This window comes from Ceratotherium simum, chromosome 3 (assembly GCF_057802395.1).
Source record: "Ceratotherium simum simum isolate JZ-2026a chromosome 3, ASM5780239v1, whole genome shotgun sequence".
Lineage (NCBI taxonomy): Eukaryota > Metazoa > Chordata > Mammalia > Perissodactyla > Rhinocerotidae > Ceratotherium > Ceratotherium simum.
Genome location: NC_141902.1, coordinates 57,378,813 through 57,404,465, shown reverse-complemented (window position 1 = coordinate 57,404,465; position 25,653 = coordinate 57,378,813). Strand labels below are relative to the sequence as shown.

Genomic DNA, 25,653 nt, shown 5'->3' with positions numbered 1-25,653 from the left:
ATAGAGAAAATACATCAAGGTGACCCTAAAGTGGCAGATTCTCTAGGGAGGGTCCTTGAAAGTGTAGCAGTTCTTCTGGATTGAGTCTATATAAGAAGCCTCTCTTAATCTTCTCAGTGGGAAATTCCCTTCTGTTTATATTAGTCTTCACCTCATCTTGATTTAATCTCCACACAGTGATAAAAGTGCTAAGACAGACCAGAAGCTCAAAGTTTAGCTGTAAAAAGAAATGAGGATATAGGACCTTTGGCGTTTAGCCATATAGAATTCTGCTCTGTTTCTCACAGCGATGCCAAGCCACAATGGTGTGGGGCAATGCGGCGGGCTACATCCTTCAGGGAGAAAGATGGTGAAGTAGGAGCCCCTAAGAAATCCTTAGTAGAGGACCACTTAAAAGAAGAAATGATTTGATATAATTTTTAAAAATTAGAAAGGACCACTTGGAAAATGGGGAACATTGAGCTGCATTCAATAAAACAATGCTTGAATTCTATCTATAACCACATAAGGTAGAAAAAGAGATGAATGAAGAAAAAGAAAAGAAAGAGATAAAATCTCAATGTGTCATAGTCCCAAGAGGCAAAGAATCAACAAAAACGCATGTGTCATATATATAGATTGATCTACTAAGATAGTTTTTTGGAAGACAGGTGACACCACCTTTAGGATTAAAAATCAGGTTAAACATTGTCAGAATTTGTCATAACAATGTCTTCATGCTTACCTAGACTTTTTAAACCCAAGATTTCTCAGAAACTTCTCTTTTCCTCACTTTAATAATGATAAGTAATTTCTGCTTTGAAAAAATGAGTTTAGAATTTTATTTGGTAAAGGTCAAAGTCTGCACCCGTGGAATAACAGTCTTGTTTCACGGCTTGTTAAAATATGGCTGATAAAACCTTTATAAAAGCCATGCTGTGATTTTCTCCACCTGAGGGATAGATACGTGTCCTGCTCTGGAGATAACTGAGATTAAGTTACAGTCGGAGGTTCACTGCCCCAGCCCCTACTGCTTCCACATCAAGTGCAGAGTGGCCAGGCTGAGGCCGGGCAAGCCACTTGAGACCATTTTGCCCCAGGATCCAGAATAAGTAGAAAAAATCAGAAGGGAGAAGTGCTCCAAGTACCCGAGCTTTTTCATGGCTAGTATAAAAACCCATTTATTCATTCATTCAGCATCTATTGTGCACCTCATACTTTCTAAGTACCATATCAGACACTGGGATACAATGAGTGAATAAGATGGACAGTCTGCCTTGGTGGAGTCTGCAGTCTCGAGAGGACTGAGGGAAAGGGGAAAACTGGGGAGGCGTGAGGGGTGAGTCGGAGAGGCCTGATCTAGCAGTAGGGGTGGGAGGGGGGATTCCGTCCTCCCACTGGATTAGAGTCTCCTGCAGAATTGAAAGGTTCCCATGAGTTGCTTTGATGGGTGGCTTCTCTCCCACTGCAGCTGCACATTGTCCATTATAACTCGGACCTGTACCCTGATGTCAAAACTGCCAGTAACAAGTCAGAAGGCCTCGCCGTCCTAGCTGTTCTCATAGAGGTAAGAGATGTTTAAAGGGATTTTACATGGAATTTGAAGCCAGGATGAGTTCGGCCTTTGGTTCCACGCGCACCTGTCTGTTGGATGTGTGTGGCTCTGGTAATAAGCTGCTCCCATTTCAGCTGTGTCTTGCCACTAGCATGGGGGTATTTCCCCATAGGGTTCCTTCTCTCTTGGCCTGGAGGCAGCACTTTCTGTGGCTCAGCAGCAGAAATGTGCATGTTCTTTGTGACATTGGAAAAATGAGCCCTGGTCCTCAGCCCTATTGCATAAGGCATGGAATTGCCCAGTTGGATAGGACCTGTGTGTGTCCACAGGGGTAGGGGGTGGGAGGTGGGGATCATTCAGTGCTGCCCCATCAGATGCCTGAACCCCTGATACAACTCCCAGTATACAAATTCTATCCTTTACAAGGACCCTGGAATCAGTTCTTTCCTTAATCCCAGAAAATGGGAACGTCTCTTGATTTGCTTGCATTTTTTTCCCCCAATGAGCCAGCATGTATCTCGTTTCTCAACATGCTTACTTGCCTGACTTGGCTTGTGTAAACTCAAGCTCCCTTAAGTTCTGGTTAGAGAACATGCTAGTTGTAGCCTTCAGGCTCACAGCCAGATAATCAGGAGCACAAGCTATACCCCATGCCCTGAGACACTCAAGCCCCAGTGCCTTTAGCTGGAAACAGGACATCCTGAGATGCAAGAGGGCAGGACCATTACACCAACCCCCTAACAGCCTAGTGATCCATCATAATTATCCTAGTAAAGTGCCTCCTTCGGAGAGGACCTGGGCAGTGGAGACTACATACCCCCAGAAGAGCCCTTCCATTGGGAATTGTCAATCCAGGCCCAGCCTATAGAATTCTGTCTCAGTTCGACCTGCCCTGTCTCTGTTGCAGATGGGCTCCTTCAATCCATCATACGACAAGATCTTCAGTCACCTTCAGGATGTAAAGTACAAAGGTGAGGGGTCCTTATTCATTCACCCTCTGTGGGAGAAGGATGTAGTCACCCCCGTGTGACCTGAAGAAAAATGAATGCAGGGGGCAGGTGCTGTATGTGACTGGGTCCTTGGGTCAGATGGCCCAGAGAGGGGCTAGTTCACGTTTCTAGGCTTAGTCATATGCTCAGCTGCACCTCTGCTCTAGAGAGCAAGGCCAACATCATCCCCTGAACATGTCTCTCCAGGTCAAGAAGTGGTCATTCCAGGTTTCAACGTTGAAGAGCTACTTCCTGAGAGGCCTAATGAGTACTACCGCTACAAAGGGTCCCTCACCACACCTCCTTGCCACCCTACTGTGCTCTGGACAGTTTTCCGGAACCCTGTGCAAATTTCCCAGGAGCAGGTAACTGTCGTGCCCGTCTGAGTCAGAGACTACGTGGTACCTCACCCATATCATAATCAACAACTGGATTTCCACACTTAGTTTCCTTGGTAGCTATTCAAAACTTCCCCAAAGATCACAGGTGCCTGGAAGCACTGTAGAAATTACAGACCAAGCTTCAAAAGTGGAGCTATTAAGTTAAGCTAGGAAAATGAACCTGTCTCCATAGTTCTTTAAAAGAAAAGTTGTTAAGGGGCTGGCCCTGTGGCCAAGTAGTTAAAGTTCCATGCGCTCTGCTTCAGCATGCCAGGTTCGCAAGTTCAGATCCCGGACGTGGACCTACTCCACTCATCAGCCATGCTGTGGTGGCGACCCACATACAAAATAGAGGAGGATTGGCAATGGATGTTAGCTCAGGGTGAATCTTCCTCACACACACAAAAAAGTTAAGCTGCATTTCCTAATAGATCTCTCAGTGGCTGGATGATGGTCACCTCCCAGGCAGGAGAGACCATGGTTCCTCTACAGGGGCAGAATAAAATAGGATCAGGTTAAATTGTTTAACAAACTGGGGAGCTGGGACTGCAGCATCAAGTAAGTGAGGGTCTCTGCCCTCAAGAAGCTCACAGTCTAGTGCAAAACTGGGGTAAGAATCCTGAGCAATCATCTCTAACCCTCTCATTTTATAGGTGATAGAAATGAGGGTTAGAGAGTTGTGGGAACTTGAGGGATCACCCATTGGGTAATGACAGAGCTAAGACCCAAAGTCAGGTCTTCTGAGTTCCAGGTCACTGCCCGTCCCTCTACTCTACAGCCTAAATTCATCAAGAAGAAAAACATCTGTCCAGGAGATGGGGCCAGGGCAGTGCTGCACACTGGCTCATGGCCCACCCCACCCCTCACCCCCACTCATGAGTCCAGTACAGTCCTCACTGTTGCTCCTTCTTTTTTACTATTAGCTTCTGATCTGAGTAACATAGATAAATGGCGGCAAGTAGGCGGACAGGAATAAAGATGTGATGAATCAAGAGATGAAATGTGCTGGGAAGCAGTAACACCCTAACCTAGAAACTGCCTTGGCAACAGATTATATCCTCTATATTGGTGTATGAGAATTAATGGAACTAGCAGTCAGATGACCTGTGAAACTCTTACCTCCCTCTTTTTATTCCTTTTGATGAGACCATCAGAACAAGCCCCTAGTCCCCTCTGCTTTAGACTTGGGCTCCAATTCAGACTCATGAGAGGAACGCAGTGTCTGTGGGAGGCTGAGGAGCCCCTCCACCACCCCACGTTTCCCTCCATGCAGAGTAGATTTCAGGTGTCATCAGGAGCTAACAGCACTAACCTTCCCCTAAGCCTCCTCTCTGGCTTTCCCACTGCTTTCTAATGTGTCTCCCACCAAGCACCACAGGGGCTGGTTCCAGTTGCTTCTCCAAAGTGTGAGAGATGAGAGTTGGCAGTCTCTTCCCCCTTGAGGCCAGGCAAGGAAGCGTCACTCTCCCCGCCTGGTGTGTTTCTGCTCTTCCTCCCACAGCTGCTGGATTTGGAGACAGCGCTGTACTGCACACAGGTGGATGACCCATCCCCCAGAGAAATGGTCAAAAACTTCCGGCAGGTCCAGAAGTTTGATGAGAGGCTGGTGTATGTCTCCTTCCGACAAGGTGAGGAGATGCTGTGTTTGTGGGGAGTGTGGCGCCAAGAGGTCTGTTTTGTATGAAGCCGGGTACCCTGCCTTCGGTCTTTGTCACCAAGGCCCTTAGGAGGTTAAGAACACTGTGGCTGCCAAGGGAACCAAGGTACATGAGGAGCTATTGTGTGTGGGTTTCCTTGGGTCTCCCTTCACTGCCCTTGACTTCTGAGCCTTTGCAGGGAGGCCAAGCCAGGACCTCCAGGTACATGGACCAGAGCCCTCATTAAGTCTGGGAGTCTCCCACAGATGGGGAAGAGAGGATGTTCTTGAGGACCTCTCTGCTCTGGAGAACTACCCCTTCTCATAAGACACATGATACCACCCTTTTCATGAGATCAAACTTCTTCTTACCCTAGGCTTTCTTGGCATCAAGGCCCATCTTAGGCCTTGCCAAGTGATTCATGACACCACCACCACCAACATCCAGGGATGCTCCTTTGTAAGGTTTTAGAAAGTGGGCATAACCCAGATCTGTGGCCACTAGCAGCTTGTGGTCTAATGTAGCAGGGCCCATCAGGCAAGAAAGCATCCTCGTTCACTGCCTTTTTGTCTGATCTCCTTGGAGCTTGCATGCGCACAGGCACACAGGATCTATATGGAATGAAGCGTAATAGTTGGGTTTATTCCTAATTCTGTGAAAGCTTGGTTCTTCCTTTAAAATCTGTAACCATAACTCCCCAGAAGGATATTTAACATCTTTACTTGCTCAGTACCTACATCAATGCTACTGGAAGCTGGGAGTCCAGGGGAAAGGAGTGAGGGAACACTCTTGGGGTCCACACCCTTCTTCAAACCTCCAAGTACACTTTCTCACTGTAGATTCTTGAGTTGCTCCCAACCTGGGACTCTCAAATGGTCTGAAGCAGGATAGGTCTGTGGAAATTCCATTTTATCCCCTTGCATCATTTGTGACTGAACTGGGCCAGGTGTTCATATTTAAAGATGACCGTATTACCCCACTTGTCAGAGAATCAGCTCTTCTCGTCTCACCTGGTGCACCTTTTTTTGGTCCTTTCTTACTGTGTGAGATTATAACTGTCACCTACTAAGCTTAGTTGAAGATATGAAGATTATATTCAAGGCCCTTGCCTGAAAGCTTTAGAAACATGCCCTTCTGAATTGACCCATACATATGGTCAGATTCATGTCCTTCTCTGTCAGTCACTTAAACAAGAACTGCCCAAGAATTTGTCTTTTGTGTTCTCCTCTCCAGAGACCACTAGTTAAGGTAACTTCCCTCTTTTTCTGTTTCCTGGTCTGAAAACTGAATCTGTGAACAATGGCCCTTCCTAAAAGTTAAGAACATATATGATGATGACTACTAACTTTTTTTCTAGCAAATGCCTCAAATGTACAGAATTATCCCTTTGTGATCTATTCTGGATGTAACTTTCTCTTTTCCCATTCTAAATGGAGTATGTAGTAGTCAAGGGTTAACTGGAAATAGTTCAACTCTTAAATAAAATAAATAACAGAAAAACTCTGCCAGGAGATAAGGGACTTTGCCCACATAGATCAGGTAGAATTTTGCTTGTAATTCAAGAATAATAGTCAGCTCTGTGCTCTGGGCTAGTCTATATAAGTCACAGGGGATAAGGGGACAAATCCTGCCCCTCACTTTGTTTCCTCCTGGCTGTATGATGTAGGCAAATCATGTCCCTTCTTTGGCCTTAGTTTCCTCAGCCATAAAATGACAGGCTGGACTAGGAGAGCTAACGTCCTTTCAGTGCTAACCTGTTACGATTCTAAGTGGACACTAACAACTGCCCGTCCTGACTTTACGTTGCAGGGACAGTATTTGAGGGCGGTGATAAAGGATCAGAAGAAACCACGCAGGAACTTGAGTCTGACATCCAAAAGTATCCCCCTCTTGTAACGATGGACTGTGGCATTGGGAATAAATAGCCATCTTCTTAAACCGGTCAGGCAGTGCAGTGGGGCGTGTAGCAGAGCGCTTCAGTAGACCTTCCCAGTGTGGTGGGGGGCGTTGAAGGGCCTCTCAGCAGCAGCCCGCAGACCGACTCCCAGATTACGACATCAAGATCAAAGCCCACATGCAGCTTTGTCGCTGCCCCTCTTGCACGGCTGGCCCAGAGCTGCTGCTTCCAAGAGCCCAGGCTGGGCCCAGTTCTCTCCTTGGAGTGAGAATCTGCGGTAGTCCAAAGCAAACCTGTTCATTTGGAGGCTGATTATGGAAACTTGGCCAGAATTCTCCCCTCCCTCTCACTTCCCAAAGATACAGGCAGCAAACGGGGCTGTTTCCTAAGGAGCAATGATGAGGCAGCCCCAAAGGAATGAAACCCCAAACCTCATTCCCCCAGGGGTGCCTGCATTCATAAGGGCCCTCGTACAGCAACTTGGAGTAGGTCTCAGACCATAACATGCTGTTTCAGGTTTATGGGGTGAGCCTGTTTGTCAGCGTGAACCTTGAGCAATTTGGACTCATTATTTGTACAGTCTTCCACTGAGGCATGTTTGTAATTAGGGTCTGGTTTATTCAGGTTTTTTTCTGGAAGTTAACAAGAATGATGGGGTTAAAAAATTCTGCCAGGAGAAAAGTAATGTTAAGGAAATCCTCTAGAAGAGAAAGTGTAGGGACTTTGAGAGGAGGATCTGAGGTTTAACCAAATCGGACAATTGGGATTGAATCATTTAACTTGACCCTGCTTTTTCCTCAACTATCCTCAGAAAAGGAATACAGAACTTGGTTTCTGTCCTTAAGAGGTGTACAGTCTAAGTACGACTTACCCTAGGGCAGGGTTTCTCAATCTTCACACTACTGACATTTGGGGCTGGATAATTCTTGTTGTAGGGGGCCGTCCTGGGCATTGTAGCATTAGCAGCATCCTTGGCCTCTACCCACTAGATGACAGTAGCATCCCCCCACTTGTGACAGCCAAAATGTCTCCAGACGTTGCCAAATGTCTCCGAGGGGGAGGGGAAAATTGCCCTTGATTGAGAACCACTGCCCCAGGGATTGTACAATGACTCCTAGGCCCAGATTGATTTTTTTCACTCATATCACAGGATTCTAGAGTTTTATATCACATGCCTTGGTCTTTATTTTATTACAGCATGACATTTCCAATTTTACCCCCGAAACAATAAAGTTGGAGTTACTAAAGTAGAACAACCAAACCCAAGAGAAACCCTGTTCCCCATCTTCCTTTAGAATCTGAGTATATATTCTTTTTATATAATTGGGTAGATCCAAGGCTAAGAGAAGTGGATGAGAGACAACTACTCACCCTTAAGAGAAGTATACAAATCTCTATCCCTTTAGTTACCAGATGCTTGAGCATCTGCCTCCAATGGGACCCCAGCCTTGTGGGCTTCATCCAGCTCTGCAGGGAAGCCCCACTTTCAGGATGGTTGGTGCTGTCTCAATTGGCAGGGCACAGCATCTCAACAACATTCCTGCCCTGAGCTTCCTGAGGGAGAGAATTCTTATTAGGTGACTCTCTCACCACCATTCCTCTTCCTTAGTGGCTCTTTGCTTACTCAGTCAAGCTGCTTTGTTTTTTCTGCATCCAAGTCTTGGCTGAAAAGCATCTGTCCCAGTCTTTGGAGCTTTCCTTTTCTTCATGGCTGCTTGGTCTCATTTCATTGTTTCCAAGGAGAGGCAATTTAGGCCCTGACAAGTGGTTGTCCAGGAGCAAGAAGCCCTGGTTAGAGCCCTGGATTAAATTAAGCTGTTGTTGATAGGGCCTAATACAGCCAAGAGCACTGCTCGGTGAACCAGGAAAGCCAGACTCTCCCTCCAGATAAGCCACCAATCTGGGTCATGTGTTCTTGTGAAAAGTCCCATCCCTGGGGGCATTGCTCTCAGTAGACTTGGCTCAGCTCTCTAAGACCATAGGATGGGGACACCTCCTCCAGCCATAGAGTGGGGCTGCTCAGCTGTCTGGGGGCCTGTGTGGCTTGCAGGATGTTTGAGGCAACCTTAAAAGCAGTGACTTCAGAAACTGTCCAGTTTGGACGGCTTAGCAAAGTGGTTAGCCCTACTAGTAATAGTCTCATATGGTGAGAACAGCTTTGGTACCATAAGCATCTGGAGCTTTATGAACAAAGAACAAAAGTGTATTTCATCAAAAGGCTTGGAAAAGAAACCATGACTAGTTGGGTTCTTGTGGTGGTGGTGGTTGTTTTTAAGATCCTAAGGACCATGGCTTCTAGGTACCTTTTAAAAAAGCCCCAAAATACCAAATTACACTGTGCAGAGGCCACAGGCTATGCAGGGAACAGAGCATGTGCTGTACAAACACCTGACACTCTCCCCAGGTGGAGACTCATGTCCTGAGCATCTCCCTAAGCCACACACTGGTCCTTGTGTTCAGGCTACTAGAGGCCTGAGGCAGGGAATCTGGCCAGGGGAGCCACTCTTTCTGCCACTTGGGAGGCCATGGGTTGCTGGTTTTGGCCAGCAAGAGCAGAGAGAACAGGCACCCTGTCATTTGTGGACAGCTCCTCTCCATGCCTGCTCTGTTTATCATCACAACAGCCTGGGACCACCTGGGAAAGCCAGACCAAGGACTCCCAGGGTCCAGTCTTGAACCAGGAAGGCTGCAGGCTCAATGTGAGATTGTGGAAGAGGACAGTAGGAAAACGACACAGGGCTGATGGCTTCTGGGAAATCAGCCAGACTCTGGGCACATGACAGAATGGGGGTGAGCAAAACCTCACTCTGCAGTCTCAGGTCTGGTCCCCTGGGATATCAAGCACCCCAAGGGTAAGTCCTTGGCTCTCTGCTGGCATCTCACACTTGGTCAGGGCTCTCAGAGGGTCTCAGTCACCATGGTGGGCTCTATAGGAATAGGGTCTCCTGTGTGTCAGGGTGGGTGGCCACCACCTGCACAACTCTGGCTTCCAACATGAACTGAAACAAGCACACACACATACATGCTAGAAGTTTCTACTGAGGTCAGAAAACCACCAGACAAGAGGGTAGGTGTAAACAGACTTTCTTTAGATGGAGGACCTGATTGGGAGAATGGGGAGTGGTTCTAAGAGCCTGGAAGAAGCAGGCTGGGGGTGAGCCAGGGGGGCTTCATGACTGGGCTCCTCTATCTTACTCAACTAGATGGACTCACCCATGACCCTCCCCTAGTGAGGTCCCTAGTAGGCTGACTATGGGACTTCACCTTAGAAAGCTGGGCACTACTATTTCAGCCCCACTGAGGACTCTTAACTCACCCCATTCATCCCCAACAATAACTTGCTGGGAGAAGCCACAGTCCTCTGGTTCCATGCAGCAGAGAAGGGAGGCTGGTATGGTGCAGGAGTGTCTTCAGTTTGTCCAGTGGGGCCAAAGCAAAAACAGAACCAGACCATGACGACAAGACTGGGTGGGATAGGGCAGAAGTCTGGTGACAGGTTCCAACTAAGCTCTGCCAGCCCCTGCCAGCCAGAACCTGACAGGTTCCTTGCTGAGGAAGCTGGGTAGATACCAGAAAAGAGATAAGAGCCTGCTCAACTAGACCCTGATTCTTACCCTTCCTCACCTTCCAATTTGGCCACTTTGTATTAAGAACTGAAGTCCTGCCTAGCAAAGAGACTGCAGTGATAAGGGAGCATTGGAAGGAGGGATCATGATGTGAATTCCCTAGGTGGGCAATTCCCTCTACCCATTAAGCAGTTACCTGAGCCAAGGGTGAACACCCCCAGGTCTGCATAAGCCCCGTACCTCCAACCAAACAAAAGGTAGAGCTTTTCTCAGCACACTGTCAAGTCCACCACGGTTTGACTCAGTTAATTTCCAATCTTTTCCTCTCCCCTTTAAAGTGCAAGACCTTACCTCCACAGGACTGAGTCTGGGTATGTGGCCGGCAGGCCGTGCATGCTGCAGCTTCGTGATCACTGTGATTCTTGCTGTGATCTGGGCCTGTGATACTTCCAGCCCATCCTCTCTGCTTCTCTGTGCTGTCATGCTCTGGCCCTCTCTTCGCTGTGGGTTTTACCCTCAAGTCACTCTCTGATTCAAAGATGAACTACCAATCAAATGCTCCTCTAATGAAAGACCTAATCACTCTACAGCATGTGTACAAAGAGCCTATCCAAGACCTTCTGTGGGCCATGGTTGGAGGCCGTTGCCTAAAAACAGGCACTGCCTGAGCCCAGGGTGGAGTTGGGTAACTGACCTTGACAGTGGGATCTGGTTGTTTCGGGCTGCTTAGGACTGTGCAAGGGAACTTGGGGGCAAAGCTGATAAAGAGTCATCCCAATAAGCCTCAAATCCAGCTAGCAAAGATGGAGTAAGTTCTTATTCTGTAGCCCAGGGTTTCTCAAAGTGTGGTTCACGGACCACATACATCAGCATCAGCTAGAGGTGTTTGGTAACCCAGCAGATTCTTGGGCCCCACTCCAAACTGAATGTGAATCAGAGTCTCTGAGGGTTGGGCTCAAAAAAGGTCTACATTTTAAACAAGCTCTTCAGATGATCCTGGTGTAAGTTTGAGAATCCCTGCTAGAGAATCACTACAATTTGCAAATGGCCCCTCTAAGTACTCTAGCCAGTCCTGCCAAGCCAAAGACCAGAACCTGAGAACAGAGATGGGGAAATTATACCTTTCTGTGGATCATTATGCAGCTGTCACTTGGCTTCACACCCATGTGCCGTTGGATGAGATGAAGGGGAAGGGAGGAAAGTAATGTATGTCTGCTGCCTTTTCACCAGGCATTATTCTTTGGGTGGTCCTGGCTGGTGTTCTTGGCATCTGTGTTGTCCTGGCAGTGTCCATTTGGCTTTTCAAAAGGAGAAAGAGGTGAGCTGGTTTTGGTTTGAAATGGAAGTGGGTGGCTTATGTGTCCATAAGGACTGATCTGTCTGGGAAGACACCCTGCAGAATGAAGAGCCTGTCACCTGTACCAACACTTATTCTAGGAGTGCTGTTTCCCAAACACCACTGCCCCAGGCCTCCTTTGCATGAGACGCTGGGTGCTGGTCATTCAAGGGTCTTTATGCTCAGAGTTGGAGGTGTGTCTGCCAGCCTTGCTGCCACTGCTAATTAGCTATGGGACCTTGAACATGGCTCCTGATTTGAGGGGAGGGCCCATTTGCTTCAACACAAGCAGCAAGGCTGTCTTCTTTCCAAAATCTTTACATTTGGTTTTTCTTCTATGAATCCAAAAAGGAAAAATGAAAGAAAACCTGGTTTCTCACTCACGTTAGCTATTAAAGCCCTTTGCACATGTTTTTATTGTCATGTTTGGTTTTTCCTAAAACCTAATTTATTTTTCCTGGTATAAAAGAAAGGTTGCCAGGAACCCTGTTATGGAATCAGAGGTTTGAAGCGGGAGCAGTAATGAAACCTTCTTCAAAATGCAGGTCTAGTATTGTCAGGTGTTAAAGAGAACAGCTGGAACATGAATAGGTTCCACTTTGGTTAATGCTTTATTTGGGGGCATTCCCTCCCAAGACCAACAGAATTGGGGAAAGGCCCCCAAGAGAGGAATCTGACCTCTAAAACTTGCCTCATTCCATAGCTCATTCAGGCTGCTCTCTGGCTCTCTCTCATCTTTGACTAATAAGATTCATGTGTTCTGGTTGTTCCAGTAGCGAAAGGGGTGACGACAACAAAGGAGTCATTTACAAACCAGCCATCAAGACGGAGACTGAGGCCGATGCCTGAGGCCCAGGCACTCGCAGGCACGTCCAAGGAAGAACTTTGCTTTGGACGCTACACACTGTGGCTCCCTGGACATTTGCAACACCAGAGGCTTCTATGGAGCTCAACCCACAAATACCCTAGACCCTTGAGGGGACTCTAGCTGGGTGTGCTGCCATCCTGATGCCACAGCCACCCCAGTGTGATCCATGGGTGAGAAGACCTCGCCCAGGAGGTGGGAACTCGGAGCTGTCTACGTCATCTGTGTGAGACCATTAAGTGGTCTGGATTCTGGGGGCACAAACCAAGACACCTGCTGGGAACTGTTATTGGTTGGAAAACACTTTCATCCAGGGGTTCACGGAAGTGTGGTTTCAAGTGTCCTGGAAATTCTGCTTCTTGTCCAAGTTTTCAGACCAGAATGTGCACTCTCTGCTTAGGTTTTGCTTTTGAGATTCAGTTTCTTTCCTCAGGGAAGGGGTTGTTGTCTCCCTCTGATTTCTTTCTGCTATGACAAAACCTTTAGTCTGACCTTACAACTGAGGGGGAAGATTTGATACAGGAAGGGTCAAGGTGTCACAAAGAAAAAGAAAACAAGAGATGTACTTTGAACTATATCAGAGGCATTTTCAAAGTCCTGTCCTTTGGATCAGAGGCACTGATGGACCTTAGAGAGAGAATGAAAAGACACGTAAGGTCTGGAAGAGGCTCAGTTTGGAATCAGAATTGGAATCAGAAGTTGTTTGTCAAGCCATGTGAGAAGAAAAGAATATTAAGCCGAAACCTAACCTCCTGTCAGCAGGGCAGTTATGTTTTGTACCCTACAGATTTTATAAATAATTAGGCTGTTCCTTGAAAATGTATTGTTGCTTTCTCTTTCCTCGAGTAGACATGAGTTCTGAGATGACTCAAACTGCTTTTGAATCTAGAAGAACTAGGCAGAAGAAAAATGACTGAAGAGCTTTGTCTCTTTTGCCCAATTCATTTCTGCCCCCTTTGCAGTGTCCCTACTGTCAACCTGGAATTGGAACTCACCTACTTCTCTGACTTTGAAGATGTCGAGTCAAGGCTTAGTTAAAGTATATTTTCAAGCTATAAAAGCAGGAAGTTATCTGTGCAGGGGCTGGCATCATGGTATTTAGGAACCAATAATAATAGAATGTTACAAAGATTCTTCACGGTCTTCCCCTCAAGTCACAAAGAAGTTTCTGAGAAGACTTAACTCCTTCTTCATTCTCCTCTCATAGATGTGAGAGCCCCATGGAGATCAGTTAGTCCCAGGCCTGAGAAGGAGCCTCCTCCACCAGCCTCTCAGGTCTAGCACCTCAAAGTTCACAGAGAACTTTCCGATTCAGTCTCATTTTGACAGCACAGAATGTCCTCTTGAAGCATAAGTTTCTTTATAATATCTTTTTCCTTCTCCTTTTCCCTCTGACTCTGAGAAGTCTTCTCCCTTCTCCACTGTAACAACGTTTTGTAGTGATGGCAAGCCCTATGTCTTTGTAGCTTGTTAGGCAGAGCTACAAATGACCTAATGGAGACTGGACACGTGTGTGTGCATGAGACCTCTGACAGCCTTGGAGCCTGGGGTGGCCTCCTGGCCTTGCCATCAGCACGCCTGATGCTGATCAAATAACAGCAGGGACAACCCTCATGACCGAGCCATGTGAGTTACATGATGTTTCTTGGCCTCTGCCCAAAGTTGCCAATCAGAAACCAACATACCACTCCAGAGCTGTGGTACTGTCTTTCAAATAGCTCTCTACACCTTTTATGGACAAATTTTGTGAGAGAACAGAGAGATTACTGTACCTGGAACAATGGCTGTTCATGAAAAGGGAGATTTACCGGGTGGTGAAAACAGTGGTATTTCTTCTGCCCTCTTCCTCCTCAGCACAGCCCAGGCTCTTGGTCCTTGTGGATGAGACAAATCAAAACCAGGGAGGCAGACAGAAGGCTACAAGAATCAACACTGTCAACTTCCTTGCTAATCCTTATGGAACTCCTGAGGATCCAGCTTTGGAATTGGGAAACCTTTCTTCAGGTTCTCGCTCATTCCACTGACACCAGTGGCTACTAAAGGAAACCAGGGCTGTGGTGCGTGAAGCTCCATTGCCTCGCACTTACCCCTCAAAGGGCTCAGGCACTGTGCTGGGCGCAGCTAGCACAGTGCAGGTGGAGATAACAAAAACAAGGTCTAGGCTGGGGGAGGGACACAGGGGAAGCCCTGGCTTCTTTGCCTCTCACTAATGGGAGATTTTGAGTCTCTGTTTTGTTCTTTAGTATCATCTGGTAAAAACCTGTACCTTTTTCCTTAACAGACATTCTAGGATTTTGCTGCATTGACTATTAATCCCATTTCAAGTTCTGAAATTCTTCTTTATTTTTACCTTAAATTTTACCTTAAATTCTTCTCCTCTTCACTAAACTCTCTGAAGGCCTCCTGACTGGCCTTTAGGAAGCACCGAGGTCTATAGCACCCATCTATCCCTGTGCCTCGGATGGACCATAGGCCACTGTGATGACAGTCCATTTAGCACTTCTGTATTTATTGTAAGAATGATTGTAATGAAGACATATACTGTAAATATGAGAAATTATAAATAAAATGTTTTTTACATCAGACTGATATTTTGGAGGTGAGGTTAAAGCATTGCTATTGGCAAAGCCCTTTGTAGTTCCCTGTCCATGGTGATAGGTAACTTATCAGAAGGAATAACAATGTTGTCTGCATCTAGCCCTTAGAACCTGGCTCCAAAGGAAAACAAACTGATGTACTTAATCATTTTACTGAGGACAGAGGCCTATGGCATGTGCAGCCCCGGGATCACACAGCAGCTTAGTTAGTGGAGCTGAGAGTCTAGAATAATCAGGGAAAGGTTCAGGGAGAAAGGGGAAATCTGAGCTGGGCCTTGAAGCATAAGTCAGATTTGAAGAGGTGGATGGAAAAGAGGGAGACATTCCTAACCAAAGTGACATGAATATAAGGAATGGGTCTTTTGTCTCTTTTTACTTTACTAGGTATTGTACCTAGTAGGTTGTAGCCTCTCTTGGTTGTGTAACTGTTACCTTATTTTGGATCCTTTTTGCGAAACATGCTGTCACCTTCCATATAATCTTTGGTCTAAATCCAGATTTCACATTCTAGTTTGCTAAAGGAGGCAGTCCTGAAAAGGTTACGCATAGGCACCATCATTGTTTGTTTGAGTTGTTTCAAAAAGCTTCCAATTTTCATTTCAGTTGCCATAGGACCAAGATCAGTGAACTGTTCAAGGGTAATTTTGTAGGTGATAAAGAAGCAGGCCCAGCTTTGGAAGGGAAACATTACAAACTCCTCCAGGTTCTGATGGTCTCTTAAGTTGGAACATAAGGATTCTTCAGTTCTCCCCCTTTGGCATCCCACCAGGTGTCACAGCCACCTGCAGGGATGAGGACAGGTGGACAGTGAGGCACAGAGTTCCTGCAGAACACTCATTCCTTACATTTGCTCCCATCCCATTGGGAGTGGGGGTAGGGGGAGGCTGGAGGGAGCACTTCCTGGAGCAAGCATTGAGCAACAGAAGTCATCTCCCTTCTCTCTCCACAGCCTTTCTCCCTGGTCCCTGAACTTGAGATTCATCTGGGTTGATGGTCAGGGAAGTGTGGTGGCGACAGCCATGGGTTGGCAGAGGAGACTCAAGTCCTCCTTCAGCTTGGCCATTACCTCCTCATCTAAATCCAGCTAAATGGACACTCTAGAGCACAAAGTCCAATAGAAATACAATAAAATATAGGTGAGACGTGAAATTTTAAACTTTCTAGGAGCCACACATCAAAAAAAAGTAAAAGAAACCAGTGGCATTAATTTTAGTAATATATTTTATATAACCCAATAGATCAAAAATACTATAATTTCAACATGTAATCAATATTTTGATATGAGATATTTTCATTCTTTTTTCCACAGTAAGTCTTTGAAATCTGGTGTGTATTTTATACTTAAAGCACATCTCAATTGAGATGCTAAATTTTCATTGAAAATATTTCATCTGTATTTAGAGTTCATAAAATCTGCAATTGAAAAAGCAGATTCACATATTCAAGTTGCTCCAAACACACTTAAAACTTTTCCAAATAACTGAATCAATTATCAGCTTTTAAACTTAAATTTATTAAAATAAAATAAATTGAGTTTCTCAGTTTCACTAGCCACATTCCAAGTGCTCAGGAGCCACATGTGGCAAGGGGCCAGCATAGCAACTGCGCAGATATGATATGGAACACTAACCTTCTCCTTTGACATACCCTTTGAAAGGGATTAAACATAGACGACTTTCACACAAAAATAAACCCTGGAAGAAAGCTTTGGGGAGTGAGGGATGGAGGATGGGAGATACAGGATGAGGGAATCCAGGGAGGTGGATATGGAAGATGGGAGAAAAGAGCAGATGGAAAATCAGGCCAAGGCTAACAGACCAGCAGACCTTAGGCGTGGCTCCCTCTCTCCTCCTACCTCTTCCCCTCGCTCTCACAGGGGCTCCCCAGCCCTCCCCATCCTGGCCACGCCCCTCAACCTCCCCCTGGGGTCCAGGTGCTCAGTAGTGACTCCAGCCTTGGGTATCCCAGTACCTTTGTGGGAGCTCAGGCTGTGGGCATGAGGGCACCTGGTTAACTGCAGGGGACTTTGCTGCAGGACTCTGGCCAGGTGCCAGGGGCTAACTGCTCCCCACCCACCAACACCCCTCTCCTGATTTCCTCAGAGTCCTAACATTCCCACACTGGACAAGGTGTCTCCACTTTTCTGGAGCCCGCCAGCCCGAAGGGGGCGAATGCCTGAAACCTGAGTCTCTTGAATTGTTAGCCATGCCCCATCCCTCACATTAGAACAAGTTGCCTTCCTTAGAGGTGTGAGGAGAAGTCTTGAGACCCACTTACAAGAAGAAATGTCTGCCAGGAAGCACAGGTGCCACCTGCACAGTGGGCACCATTTTGGCATCGCCATCCATCTCTACATTAGACATGACCAGGAAGAGGCGCATGGCCCTCCATGGTCCTCTGGCTCAGATTCAACTGTTGCAGGGTATGGAGGGAAGGAGTGAAGCCCAGACAACACCACAAAGGAGGGTCCCCATGCCCTACCCATGCCATTTCATTACAGAATGACTGGGCAGACGTAAGAGCCAAAGTGCTTTGTGGTATGGAATTATTCACTATAAAAAAAATTATTGCAACCAGGTCAGCATATCATTATGATTGTAGGTCAACCAGGGATTCAGTAATGTCTTCTACTTGTATACCATTGACTTCAATGCACCTTCACTCCATTATCCAACAACCCAGGGAAAGAGGGAGCAGTGGCCCTATCCTATAAGTGGGAAACTAAACAAGGGCTCTGGCTCTGGGCTAAGCCAAGGTCATACAGCTCCTGCAGCACTAAGATCTTCAGTGACAGTGTGGGGTCCACCCTCTACAGCTCCGGTGACATGGAAACACCTTCTTGTAATAGAATTTACCATGCTTATCCCAATCATGCCACAACCTCATAAAACTCCACAGGCTAAAGGCACTAAAGGCATTTGTACCAATGATTTCTGGAAAGTTAACAACCTCCTGTCTCCAATCTGCTGGTAACATTAAACCCTGGCCTCTGCTCAGGAAAAATCTGACTAAGAATTGCCAACTGTAAGTAGGCAAAGCGGTCAGCTCAGCTCCTGGGACGTTACCCTCACCTCTTAATTCAGCAAACCAAATTCGCAAGGACATTGAACTTGCTCTCTTCCTAAGGCTGAACTGGAGAGAAGGAATAAATACACACATACACACACCATACACACATACACACACACAATATATAATTCCATTTGTATAAAATTCTAAAAAATGCAAACTAAACTATAGTGACAGAAAGCAGATTAGTGGTTGCCTGGGGATGAAGTGGAGGTGGGGGGTGGGGGATGAAGGGATTACAAAGGGGTATGAGAAATTGTTGAGGTGATGGATATGTTCATTATCTTGATTGTGGTGATGGTTTCTCCACAGATGTCAAACTTGTTCAAATTTTATACTTTACATATGTGCCATCTATCTTACATTAATTATACCTCAATAAAGCTGTAAAAAAAAGAAAAAACCCCACACACAGCCAAATGACACCCTGCCCCATACTGGTATTTCCATCCAGAGCTTATCCGCCTGGTCTATCTAGAAGGAGATGCCTGGCCAGTACTGGCACACTTCCCTGGGACTCGCCCTGTGGCTGGGAGCCCAGGAAGGAGTGTGATCTCTGTTCACATGGCCAGCTATGACCTCTCAATACTGTAAGTCAAAGTCATTACATCTGCTTGAATTCATTCATTTCAAATATTAACTTTTAATTGCCTGCAATGAAGATGACAAACACAGGGCCTATGGGCTCAAGGGCAGACTGAGACTTCTATAGCAATTTTGTTGGGGATGACAATTGACCGGCTTCTTTGGAAGAAGCAAAGACTCTTCTGGTGAGGTAGGTAACGTAATCAGTTAGTTCATCTGCTGAAACCAGCTTCCCAGGCTAACTAGACATCCAACAACAGATCTCATGCATCTTAGTTTCTCTCCTTCCCAGTCACCTAACACATAACCATTTGAAAAGTTTTCCTGGGCCGGCCCCGTGGCTTAGCGGTTAAGTGCATGCGCTCCGCTGCTGGAGGCCCGGGTTCGGATCCGAAGCGCGCACAGACGCACCGCTTCTCCAGCCATGCTGAGGCCGCGTCCCACATACAGCAACTAGAAGGATGTGCAACTATGACATACAACTATCTACTAGGGCTTTGGGGGAAAAAATAAATAAATAAAATAAAATTATTAAAAAAAAAAAAAAGTTTTCCTGAATATGTTACATCCTTTCCGGGGAGAACAGGCATGGTCAGGAGCTCATCACTCCCTCTTAGCCACTGGGTGAAATCTGGATTAATTTTCTATGACATTGTGATATAATAAGAAATATATATTTGGTTTTCGCCCCTGGTTCCTGGCACAGAGCTTCTAAATGTTATTCATAATAAGCCCCTTTAAGCCATACCTAAGTTTATGTTAAAGAGATGATGCTTGGAGGATGGGAGGCTGGTTGCCAGAGGAACCAAGCATGTGATTAGAGGGTTGAAACTTTCAGCCCCACCTGCCGACCTCTAGGGAGGGGAGAAGGAATGGGAATTGAATTCAATCACCAATGGCCAAAGATTTAATCAACCATGCCTGCATAATGTAACTTCCATAAAAACCCTAAACAATGGGTTTCAGAGAGCTTCCAACACATGGAGGTGCTGGAAGGGCGGTATGCCCAGAGAGGGCATGGAAGCTCTGTGCCCCTTCACCATACCTTGACCTATGTATCTCTTTATCTGGCTGTTCATCTGTGTCCTTTGTAATATCCTTTATAATAAACCACTAAATGTAAGTAAATGTTTCCCTGAGTTTTGTGAGCTGTTCTAGCAAATTATCAGACCTCAGGAGGGAATCATGGGAACCCACAATTTATTGCCAGTTGGTCAGAAGTACAGGTGACAACCTGGGACTTGCAACTGGTGTCTGAAGTGGGGGAAGTCTTGTGAGATTGAACCCTTAACCTATGGGGTCTGCACTAACTCTGGGCAATTCTTAGCATCAGAAATGAGTTAAATTGTAGAACACCCAGTTGGTGTTCATGGAGAAATGGAGAATTTCTTGGTGTGAAAAAACCCACATATTTGATGTCAGAAGTGTTGCAAGTAAAGGAAATGGTGTTTTCCTTTATCTTTCTTCTATCATTCAAAGTAATTTCCAACTGACTTTCTCATACCTCCTTATTCAAAAGCAAAGACTTAATAATGAACAACTACTGTCTGCAAGGCACAGATTAAGTGAGAGGGATTCAACCACGATTTAGATAGAGTTCCTATATTCAACGATAATTGGTATCACAATCTCATTTAGGAAGGCAGACAGAAACCACTAACCATAATACATAGAAGAATAGCATGGAAAGAATGCTTTGTGTCTATCAACAGAAGAATGGCTATACAAATTGTATATCCATAAGATGGAATATTATTCAGCAAAAAGTTGCAAATTATTGATATACATAAAAACATGGATGAATCTCAAAAAATTATGTTGCGTGAAAGAAGTCAGACACAAAAGAGTACATTTTGCAGTATTCCATTTATATGAAGTTCAAAACAAGCGTAACTAATCTATGGTGACATAAGTTGGAACCATTGGTTGCCTCTGTGGACAACGGGGCAGACTGACTAGAAGGGAGCATGAGGGAACCATCCAAGGAAAAGGAAATGTTGTATATCTTGACTGGGATGGTGGTTACACAGGTGTACACATCTGTCAAAAGTCATCCAATTGTACACTCCAAATCTGTGCATTTTATTATATGTAAATTCTTCCTTGATTTGAAAAAAAATATGCTAAGGGATCACAGTGGAGAAAGCCACTTGCTTTTCTGAGTCTAATCAGGAAAGACTTCACACAGGGTGACATTTGAGCAGGACCTTGAAGGAGGAATAGGATGTTTTCTGGTTGGAGCCAAAAACAAGAGCAAAAATGTGGATGTATGGTGCATCATAAGCAGAGGCCTCAGGGATGTGTTTGAGAATGTCCTAGAATGGAGAATAGGGAATGGTGGGAGGGAGGAAAAAGTGGTTGAAATCAGATTGTGAAAGGCCTTGAATGATATATCTTTTCAAATAAGGACAACAAGAAATCATGGAAATGCTTAGATTATGGTTTTTTCTGAATACATAAATAATATATGCTCATTAAAAAAAATACAAATAATTAAATCGTGTATAAAGCCAAAAGTCCCCCATAATCCTAACTCCCCAAATAGTCATTGCTGACAATTTAGTTTTATCTTTCCAGACTTTATGTGTGTGCATATTTTAATATTCATTTTTAAATTTTTAATAAAATGGACTAATAGGATACATATCATATGCTCTATAAGGACTAAGATCACACCTGTCTATTTTCACTCTTGTATTCTCAGTATCTAGCACAATGTCTAGTGTAAGAAATATTTGTTGAATGGAAGAATGGTCTAGATCTTGCTCTCGTTTTCTAAGATATTCCAAATATCCTTATTCTTTTTAATGGCTGTAAAGTGTTCTGCTCTTTGAGGCAAAGCTCTATTGATAGACATTTGGTGCAAATTCCTAACAGTTACAAGACTATTACAAGATCCTTATGTACTTGGATGTATTTCTATAAGATAAATTCCTAGAAAAGGAATTGCTGGTTCAAAATATGCACATCTCAAAATTTTATAGCTATAATAGAGTTTGCTAAATTATCACCCAAAAAGGTTGTACTAATTTGCTTTCTCACAACATGCTGTTTCTACCATATGCTCAACAATTCTTGATATTATTCATCCTTTTCATCTTTGACAATCTGATAATCTAAAAATTATTTGCTTGTTTTGCATTTCTTTGATTACTAATGGTTTAGCATTTTGTCTTATGTTTATTGGCTACTGCATTTTTTTTCCTGTGAATTAACTGTTTATGTCCTTTGATTACTTTTTCACTAAATCATTAATTTCTTTGTTACAGAAGTTTCTTATGTATTATAGGTGAAAATTCTTCATAATATATGCCAAAAATATTTCTCCCAGTCTTGTTTACGGTATCTTTTGCTGTAAAGTTTTAAATTTTACATAGTCAAATCTGTCCATTTTTTCCCTTGTGATTTGTGGCCTCAGTGTAGTGCTGAGAAATACTCTATCCACCTTAAGATTATGAAACTATTCTAGTTTTTTTCTAGTTTAATTTTTGCATTTTTAATGTCTAGATTTATTTTATAGTGAAAGTGAAAGGACCTAGCTTTACTCTCCCCAAATATAATCAAAGAAATCATCAAAGAGCCCATTTATTGAATAGCTGATTCTTTCCCCATTGATTTAAAATGGCAATTATACTATATACTAGATTTTTATATACACATGAGCCTGTTCTGGAACTTTCTATCCATATCTATTATTGTTGATTTATGGTATATGTTGGTGTCTATTGGGCACACATAGAAATATTTTAGATATGCTTTATTTTTTGAAAGTAGCATTGTTATAAATCTAATCTAGATTAGATAAATTAACAAATCAGACAAATTCATTTATGATGTTAAAAATTAAATATTGATATTGGGTATTCTTTTATAGTGTGTTAAATAGGCATTTAATATGGAGAATCGCCTTCTCATTCATGACGTTTTGTTCAGCTATTACAGAAAAACAAAAAGTTTTGAGTGTAATAGTGATTCTATATTAATCACCTATAAACACATTTTCAATAAACGTACATTTTTATATTTCTTTTTCTTTGTACTTGTTTTATTTGTTGAAATGTAATTTTATATCTGTTGACTCTAATAACAATAATTTGGGGTTTGTAATTTGAATGTCTTTTTTATCATATTTTTATAATAATTCATTTTTGTTGTATTTTACAAAAGTATTGATCTGTGATGGATTAGAAATTTTGTAAAAAATGGCCCTCCACTATCGATAGTTTGAGAAGCAAACTAGTTCTAGAGAGACAACCAATTTCAATATCCAACTGTTTGCTGCTTGTATAAACATAATTGATTTTTGTACATTGACCTTGTATCCTATGACCTTACTAAATGCACTACTTAGTTTTAGTCTCCTTTTTGTAGCTTCCTTAGGATTTTCTACACTGACAATCATATCATCTGAAAATAAAGAGTTTTATTTCTTCCTTTCCAATCTGTATGACATGTCTTTTTGCACTGCCTAAGACCTCCAGTACAATGCTGAATAAAAGTGGTGAGTGGACACCCCTGTCTTGTTTCTAATCTTAGTGGAAAAAGCATTTAGTCTTTTATCATTAAGTATGGCCTTAGCTGTAGGTTTTACATAGATGTCCCCTTTTCAGGTTCGAGAAATTTCTTTCTATTTTATTCCTAGTTTGCTGAGAGTTTTCTTTTTAATCAAAAATGGACAACCTAGAAGAAATGGCTAAATTCCTAGAAACACACAATCTTCCAAGACTGAATAATGAAGAAATAGAAAATATGAATAGACCAATTACTAGTAATGAAACTGAATCAGTAATTTAAAAACTTCCAACAAACAAAAGTCCAGGAACAGATGGCTTCACAGGTGAATTCTACCAAACATTTAAAGAAGAGTTCATACTCATCCTTCTCAAATCATTCCAAAAAACTGCAGAGAAAAGAATGCTTCCAAACTCATTTTACAAGGCCAGCATTACCCTGATACCAAAACCAGACAAAGATACCAGAAAAAAGAAAATTACATGCCAATATCCCTGATGAACATAGATGCCAAAATCATCAACAAAATATTAGCAAACCAAATTTAACAATACATTAAAAGGATCATACACCATGATCAAGTGGGATTCATCTCAGGGATGCAAGGATGGTTCAACATCCACAAATCAATCAACGTGATATACTACATTAACAAAACAAAGGATAAAAATCATATGATCATCTTAATAGATACAGAAAAAGCATTTGACAGAATTCAACACCCATTTATAATCAAAACTCTCAACAAAGTGGGCATAGAGGGAATGTACCCCAACACAATAAAGGCCATATATGACAAATCCACAGTTAACATCATACTCAATGGTAAAAAGCTGAAAGCTTTTCCTCTAAGATGAGGAATAAGACAAGGATGCTCATTCTCTCCATTTTTTATTCAATCTAGTATTAGAAGTCCTAGTCACAGCAATTAGGCAAGAAAGAGAAATAAAAAGCATCCAAATTGGAAAGGAAGAAGTAAAACTGTCACTATTTGCAGATGATATGACACTATACATAGAAAACCCTAAAGACTATACCAAAAAACTGTTAGAACGAATAAAATGAATTCAGTAAAGTTGCAGGATACAAAGTTAAAAACTGGTTACATTTCTATACATTAATAACTATCAGAAAGAGAAATTAAGAAAACAATCCCATCAGGCCAGCCCCAGTGGCCTAGTGGTTAAGTTTAGTGTGCTCCACCTCAGCGGCCTGGGTTCAGTTCCCTGGCGTGGACCTACACCACTCATCAGTGGCCATAGTGTGGCAGCAGCTCACATACAAAATAGAGGAAGATTGGTCACAGGTGGTAGCACAGGGCGAATCTTCCTCAGCAAAAAAAAAAAAAGAAAAGAAAACAATCCCATTTACAACTGCATCAAAAAGAATAAAATACCTAGGAATAAATTGAACCAAGGAGGTAAAAGACCAGTACTCTGAAAACTCTAAGACACTGATGAAAGAAACCGAAGATGACACAAATAAATAGAAAGACATACCATGCTCATGACTGGAAGAATTAATATTGTTAAAATGGCCATACTACTCAAAGCAATCTGCAGATTCAATGCAGTCCCTATCAAAACACCAATGGCATTTTTCACAGAACTAGAACAAAGAATCCTATAATTTGTATGGAACCACAAAAGACCCTGAATAGCCAAGGCAATCTTAAGAAAGAAGAACAAGTAGGAGGTAACATACTCCCTGATTTCAAACTATACTACAAAGCTATAGTAATTAAAATAGTATGGTGCTGGCATGAAAACAGACACAAAGATCAACGAAACAGAACAGAGAGCTCAGAAATAAACCCACAGATATATGGTCAATTAATCTATGACAAAAGAGGCAAGAATATACAATGGAGAAAAGACAGTCTTTCCAATAAATGGTGCTGGGAAAACTGGATAGCCACATGCAAAAGAATGAAACTGGACCAATATCTTATACTATATACAAAAATAAATTCAAAACAGATTAAAGACTTGAATGTGAGACCTGAAACCATAAAACTGCTAGAAGAAAACAAAGGCAATACGCTCTTTGACATCGGTCTTAGTAATATTTTTTTGGACTTGTCCCCTTAGGCAAGGGCAACAAAAGCAAAAAAAAAAAAACCACCAAATGGCACTACATCAAACTAAAAAGCTTTTATGAAGGAAACCATCAACAAAACAATACGGCAATCTACTGAATGGGAGAAGATATTGGCAAATCATATATCCAATAAGGGGTTACTTATAAAATATATAAAGAACTTATACAACTTAACATCAAAACAAACAAACAACTTGATTAAAAAATGGGCAGAAGACCTGAACAGACATTTTTCCAAAGAAGACATACAGACAGCCAACAGGCACATGAAAAGATGCTCAACATCATTAATCATCAGGGAAATGCAAATCAAAACCATAATGAGATATCACCTCACACCTTTAAGAATAGCTATTATCAAAAAGACAAAAAATAACAAGTGTTGGTGAGGATGTGGAGAAAAGGGAACCCTCATGCACTGTTGGTGGGAATGTAAATTGATGCCCCTCTACATAAAACAGTATGGAGGTTTCCTAAAAAATTAAAAATAGAACTACCATAGAAACCAGCAATTCCACTTCCGGGTAATTATCCAAAGGAAACAAAAATGCTAATTCGAAAAGATATATATACTCCCATGTTCACT

General features: G+C 43.3%; 2 protein-coding genes across 4 annotated transcripts in view; one reads left to right on the top strand and one right to left on the bottom strand.

The window, feature by feature from the left end:
• Positions 1-14,789, top strand: part of CA12 (carbonic anhydrase 12) — a 49,587-nt gene extending 34,798 nt beyond the window's left edge. Inside the window, exons 5-11 of one of the 3 annotated variants that reach the window (XM_014780803.2) lie at positions 1,451-1,546; positions 2,442-2,505; positions 2,731-2,888; positions 4,405-4,531; positions 10,342-10,374; positions 11,234-11,321; positions 12,113-12,277. In XM_014780803.2, the coding sequence (XP_014636289.1) occupies positions 1,451-1,546; positions 2,442-2,505; positions 2,731-2,888; positions 4,405-4,531; positions 10,342-10,374; positions 11,234-11,321; positions 12,113-12,188 (642 nt within the window). In that variant the 3' untranslated portion in view covers positions 12,189-12,277. Of the gene's footprint in view, positions 1-1,450; positions 1,547-2,441; positions 2,506-2,730; positions 2,889-4,404; positions 4,532-10,341; positions 10,375-11,233; positions 11,322-12,112 lie in introns of all 3 variants that reach the window. The other 2 variants (XM_004421668.3, XM_087428182.1) reach the window with 2 other exon arrangements.
• The window catches only part of APH1B (aph-1B gamma-secretase subunit), a 46,583-nt gene continuing 35,713 nt past the window's right edge, over positions 14,784-25,653 (bottom strand). The window contains exon 6 of the mRNA XM_087428225.1: positions 14,784-15,583. Coding sequence (XP_087284351.1) covers positions 15,542-15,583 — 42 coding nt within the window. The 3' untranslated portion in view covers positions 14,784-15,541. The remainder of the gene's footprint in view (positions 15,584-25,653) is intronic.